Source organism: Triticum dicoccoides, chromosome 4B (assembly GCF_002162155.2).
Source record: "Triticum dicoccoides isolate Atlit2015 ecotype Zavitan chromosome 4B, WEW_v2.0, whole genome shotgun sequence".
NCBI lineage: Eukaryota > Viridiplantae > Streptophyta > Magnoliopsida > Poales > Poaceae > Triticum > Triticum dicoccoides.
This window is the reverse complement of record NC_041387.1, coordinates 499,539,868-499,545,783: the sequence shown is the minus strand read 5'-3', so window position 1 is coordinate 499,545,783 and position 5,916 is coordinate 499,539,868. Positions and strand designations below refer to the sequence as shown.

Below are 5,916 nucleotides of genomic sequence, written 5' to 3'. Positions count from 1 at the left end.
TATGTATATATGTATATATGTATATATATTTGTGTGTGTGTATGTGTGTGTGTGCGGATTTCATGAATTATGGCCTATTTTCGAAGAAAGCATATTTGAAAAACAAAAGTTCTTTGTAAAATCAAAGTTTTCATGTGGTTTTTGCAGAGGGAGATAGTTCTTACCAAAGATAATTGTAAAACACAATTAGCAGGGTAGCGCAAAATGTTGTTTTTGTGATCAGTGGGAACAATTCATCATTTATTCCTGTCATGCCCGTTCACTAAATTGATTTGGCATACTGTTCATGTTACTTTCAATTTATCACCACCAACAAGCATACCAATTTTCTTTGGTATTTGGTTGGGAGGTATTAACCATAAAGTGAAGGGCCAAATCCGTGCGGGGTTTTGTGCCATTCTTTGGGCAATTTGGAATTGCCGAAATGATTGTGCTTTCTAAAAGATCATATATTCCAAAAAAAAATTGCATGTTATCTTCAGGGCTACGACCAATCTGTAGGTGGCAGCGTGTGGACACGAGGGGGCCTATGGCCTTTGGGTGCAGCCGTTTGGAAACGGTTGCGCGGGGTTTGTTCAACCAATTTGGCTGGCATGCCAGTTGGAGATTATGTAGAGGAGCTATGTAATCTTGTTTCCGATCGAGGTCGTCGTGTCTTGTTGTAAACATTTTGGTACGCGATGACTTGGATGTTCTTTGCGTTTAATAAAATTGTTGTGTGCATCATACTCCCTCCATTCCTAAATATTTGTTTTTTTAGAGATTTCAAATGGACTACCGTATACAAATGTATATATACATATTTTAGAGTGCAGATTCATTCATTTTACTCTGTATGTAGTCACTTGTTGAAATATCTAGAAAAACAAATATTTAGGAACGGAGGGAGCATTAGGCCTTGGGTAATCCCCTTTTCGAAAAGAATATCTTACGAACTTTGTTTTGACTATGATCTTACACTCTTTGTTGGTATATTATAAAAATCATATTAGCAGACAGTAACATTATTTCTAAGGAATAAAATCCATGCTTTACCCGTAAAAAAAAGAATCCTATATTAGACAATGTGAAAAACCAAACACGCTGAGTAATTTGGAATGGATGGAGAGAAAGGAGTACAATTTATATATAAGTATCATTGTAAAATATATGTGGCTATAGGTAGTTGATTTTGACTCGTAAGGTCACCATTGCCTAGTTTGAGATCTTGAACACGATGTGGCCAACTGGGCGGCCATGCATGCTCTTGTTTCTGGCCACCCAAATTCATCTCTCTTTCTACATGCTGGAGATCCACATCTTTTTTTGTGCGCCACTTTAAACGACACCACCACCAAATTCACATGTACCAAGCCCACAATAAGGGGTAAACCATTCCTTTGCCATGTTATTAGCCAGAGTAGCTGGATCCATTATTTCAAACGAAATACAAATTTGAACATGACATGAGCCCACATTAAAATGGCAGGATCAGTTACAGGAGGGCATTTATCCACAGCCAGCGTTACCAAAGAGCAACGTATGCACAACGAAAGCAATAATAATGGGAAATAAAAGTCTATTTCCCCTCTTTTTTTTTCTTTTTTTCCCTACGTCGCCGAACGGAATTATGCAGTCATGCACGAGGAGGTGGCTTTTGGACGTTGGCGCCCATTGTGTGAGGTGTCAGTTGGAGGGATTTACGGGGGGCTCAGCTCCATCCGAAAATGAGTTCGTATAATAGAGAGAGAGGAAGCTTCTTCCTCCACGCTCATATATATCCTACTACCACAGTGCAGTTCGTGCCGGACGAGAAAGGAGGACGGAGGGAGAGGCAATTGGGTTGCTGAATCTGGTAAGTGGACCCTATTCTCTCCATGCAAGTCTACTCTGAGTTCTTCGATGGTGTTCTTGGAAATACAGAGGTTTCATCATTTTGTCATGGCCTCAAATTTTGCGAGAGTTGAGTTCGAACCTCAAATCAATTTCTTGTTCTTTGATTCTCCAAAAGCTGGTCCTCCTCCATGTTAGTGGAGCTTTGTGATTCTGTTTGTTCGTTTGAGTATGGGAGTAGGAAAATTTGACTGAACTCATCTTCTTCTTTTCTTTTTTGCGGGGGACTGAACTCATCTTCTGCCTTGTTCTATGTTCTTGTCTTCCTTTTTTTTCAAAAGAAGTAATGTTTTATGTTATAAAAATCTTCACTAATGCTCAACAATAGTTTAGCCTTAGTTTGTTATTGAAAAAAGAAAAATGGAATTCAAAGAAACCAGTAGAGCGCACCCTTAAATTGAGGAACTAGCGAAGTTTTATGTGTTCCCTTTGAGAAGTTTTTTTGGGCATGCGTTTGAGAAGTTCTTGGATGTTTACCTCTCAGTGATATGATAGATGTTCATCCATCCATTATCCCCTTGCACGGAATTATCAGTCTTGACTCTTGAGATGCACCAACTATATTAAGAACTACCCAAATGCAAATTTTCCATGGTGCAGTTTCTTTACAAGTACTAACCACGTGAAACAAAACTGTGTTCTCGCAGAAAACAATCTGATACGCCCAAACCCTGACTGCTCAAATTCCTCCGTACAGTCCTCACCACGAATTTGAGCAACTTCGGCGCAAATTCTCCGAGACATGGGCGAAATTCCAGAACCAGAGGTTCCCAAGCCCACGCCGGAGCCATCGTCGTGGCTCAGCCTGAGAGTCTTCTACCTGCGGCTGAGCAGGTGCGAGCTGGACGAGACCATGCTGGACACCCTGAGCATCACCCACGCCCCGCTCACCTCCGACACCGTCCTGGAAGTGAACGGCGACAGGCCAAGAAGCACCGACAACAACGGCCACGTCTCGTGCCCCCTCCGCAGGGACCGCGTGGACGCGGCGTCGCGCGAGGCCTCCTTCGTCAGCACGGCGACCGTGAGGATGGCCGGGAGCGTGCGCTTCGAGGTCCGCGTCGGCAGCGGCGAGAGGCTCCTCGTGGGGATCATGGAGATGTGCGACGTGGCGGAGGAGAAAAAGAAGGGGTGGGTCATGAAGTGCCAGGTCGCGATGCAGCGGTGCTCGGGGTTCCTGAAAGGCGGCGGGGAGGACGCGAAGTCGCCGATGGTCGAGGTGTACGTAGCGAGCCTGTTCCGGGGCAGCCCGATCGTGTTCACCAAGGCGATGAAGCTGCGGCTCAGGAGGACGCGCCAGGTCAAGGCGCCTTTCATGGAGCCCATCCCCGAGTGCGGCGAGCACGCCGACGACGACGCGAAAGAAACGCCGCCTGACCAGAAGCATGATCCACAGGTGCGTAACGCGTCACAAATTTATTTTTTTCGTTTCATCCTGGATTGATTGATTGCATCGGTGTTGCTGAAACGCATGAACTGCATCTTGCGCGCAGGAATCGGAGTACAGGTGCTACAAGCCGGAACCGGGCATGGACGACGTCGACTACGACAGCTTGTACGCGAGATCGGCTGGCCTGGACCATGGCCTGGACGGCGAGGACAGCGAGCTCTCGTGGTTCACCGCTGGCGTCAGAGTGGGCGTGGGCATCAGCCTGGGCATCTTCCTCGGGGTCGGCATCGGCGCTGGACTCCTGGCCCGTTCCTACCAGTCCACCTCCAGGACTATGAGGCGGCGGCTGATCTCTGGCCTGCTCTGACTCTGAACGGTAGCATTCCAACATGTCACAGAGCAAGGGCACAGCAACTCTGCTTCTCGCCAGACGTGACGCGCCTGGAGATTATTCTGCTGGATGTGTTTGTAGATCCTCTTGCCTGTTACTATATGGAAGCACTTGCCTTGCCCTGCTGATGTTCATCGTTCTGCTAATTCAAATGTTCCCTCGCGTTGCAAACTTGCTACCAAGCATGCTGCAGTTAATATTGTGCTGTCACTTCCGGCAACTACGAGGCAGCTGCTTTGTTACATACATGCAGATAAAGGTGTCCAGTTGCCACGCCCGCGTATACTGCTATATACCGTATACGAGACCATCGATGGTGCTGTCAAGAACAGATGTAATATCATCCATTGTTTAGCCCAGTCCATCATGGCAACTAGATCGGGATCGCGCCTTGGCGCAAGGGTGCCGGTCCAACATTTCTATGCACACAATAAGAAGCCTCTTAACAATGCATGAACATTGAAAGCATGTTTCACGACAGGTTTAGCACCAAATATCTTACGCATAGAAGATACGACAACACGTAGTAGCTTACAGACAATTTGCAACTCTGCATAGAGAACTTAAGTCTTTGGCATAACATAGACCAGTAGAAATGATGACATGACACATCCAAAAGAAAATGCAGCGTACAGAAGTTGAAGTGCGATCACTCCCAACCCTGTAATAAAGCATCAGATCAAAGACGTAAGAACACCAACAAGCAACAATTCAATGTACATTCTTTATCATAGTTAAAAGTAGCTCACAACAAGTACATAAGATACGGAATCAACTTCTTACTGAAAAAAAAACATGAAAAACACATGCATTTATTTGTTTGGCCAGACCTTTTGCCCAAAGAAACTGAATCTCTCATCACAACAAAGTTCAAGTAAACTGCAAATTTGCAGTAGAGCAAACCCTGACATTTAACTATTTTGCTCACAGTTTTGGGATCACGAATTTAGTGAATTTAGTAATTGGATATTTATCACCCCACTTTTCACCATGTAGTTTCCTGTTTTGTTCTACTTCAGGGGCAAAACAATAAGTATCACAGGATTGAAAAGTATTCTAGAGACAACCACTCACCTCCTCCACGCTGCTCGGTAGAGGGAGCCAATATGGCACTGCAGATTTTCAAGTTACCAAGGCCATCAGGAACAGACAAATGTATGTGGTTGAATAATAAAAAAATAACAAAGAACATTGCCATAGGGACTGAGCCGACCTACTGGTGCTACTTCTCACCATGGTACACATGGCAGCCAGCCCTGGCATCTACGGAAATGAAAGGAAAGTGCAAAAAAGGTAAGAACATAGAAAAGCCGGAAAAGTAAGAACAAAGTGGGACTAATATCTACTTATCCCAGGTTAACAATTTGGGTTCGATGAGAGTGTGAGTGTATGCTCTCGGTTTCTTCTAGATTAATAGAATGGACATGACAAACAAGACACTGGCATATTTTTCAAATGACTACTAATATTGAGTACTGCATTAGATACTTTCAGATTATGCTAAGAGACCAGACCATGTACAACTACCTGGCTAATGACGATTGCCTACCTTCAGAATTGCCTATTGCCTTGAGCTCACACCAAGATTAGTACCTGCAAATAACACATACACAATTTAGTGTCAAGGCAAAGACAAAGAAAAAAATTGAAATAAGGGAATATAAATACTCATTATGTAACAAAACCTAATAACCAGTCGTAGATGCTAAAAAACTGTTTGTCTAAGTGTTCAAACTGAGGACTTTTGAAGGTCACCTGCTCTGATAGGTAAAGGCGCTGACGATTCTTATAGGTAGTCTGCTCAAACAGAAGACCCCACCAGTTCCCAATAAAACCAATAGATCAACAAATAATTAGTTGCAGAACCACTATTGAAGGCAAAACTGAACCACTATTTAAGTCAAAACTGCTGCAAAACCGAACCAGCATGCTTTCAAACAGAATGCCACCAATCTGGAACATTATTAGCTTCAAAGTACCCGGTGGTGAGTAAGAATGCACCAGAGCCGATGCTCAAAAAGGAATATCATCAAATCATGCGGAGCGGTCTTAAACTCTACTCCATGGTAGACAAACATCAAGTGATTGAAATGCAGCAGAGTCCCTGCAGTACTTACCTAGCTAGCTGAGAGCGAGTGATGCCCAGGCTGCATCATCGGTGAGACAAGAGGTGCACCTTGACCGGGAGGTGTACCCCAGGGTTGAGAGCTCAAGAAGGAACAGATGCTGGTTGATACTGAAATGTAGGATTAATTAACCTGTC

At 44.3% G+C, this 5,916-nt stretch overlaps 2 protein-coding genes across 3 annotated transcripts in view; one reads left to right on the top strand and one right to left on the bottom strand.

Moving 5' to 3' along the window:
• The first annotated feature begins 1,692 nt into the window (after window positions 1-1,692).
• On the top strand, window positions 1,693-3,850 carry LOC119291099 (uncharacterized protein At1g01500-like). Of its 2 annotated transcripts, none has more exons than XM_037569812.1 (3): window positions 1,693-1,834; window positions 2,570-3,268; window positions 3,366-3,850. In XM_037569812.1, the coding sequence occupies exons 2-3, from the start codon at window positions 2,615-2,617 to the stop codon at window positions 3,627-3,629; spliced, it is 918 nt and encodes a 305-aa protein (XP_037425709.1). In that variant the 5' UTR covers window positions 1,693-1,834; window positions 2,570-2,614; the 3' UTR covers window positions 3,630-3,850. The 2 variants fall into 2 exon arrangements, with proteins under 2 accessions (XP_037425709.1, XP_037425708.1); XM_037569811.1 differs by having other exon boundaries at window positions 1,694-1,834; window positions 2,520-3,268.
• A 236-nt stretch (window positions 3,851-4,086) lies between these two features.
• Window positions 4,087-5,916, bottom strand: part of LOC119291100 — a 5,872-nt gene continuing 4,042 nt past the window's right edge. The window contains exons 8-13 of the mRNA XM_037569813.1: window positions 5,771-5,889; window positions 5,409-5,450; window positions 5,178-5,246; window positions 4,867-4,916; window positions 4,728-4,765; window positions 4,087-4,314 (exon numbers count right to left, since the gene is read on the bottom strand). Of these exons, the coding sequence (XP_037425710.1) occupies window positions 5,863-5,889 (27 nt within the window). The 3' untranslated portion in view covers window positions 4,087-4,314; window positions 4,728-4,765; window positions 4,867-4,916; ... (1 more) ...; window positions 5,409-5,450; window positions 5,771-5,862. The remainder of the gene's footprint in view (window positions 4,315-4,727; window positions 4,766-4,866; window positions 4,917-5,177; window positions 5,247-5,408; window positions 5,451-5,770; window positions 5,890-5,916) is intronic.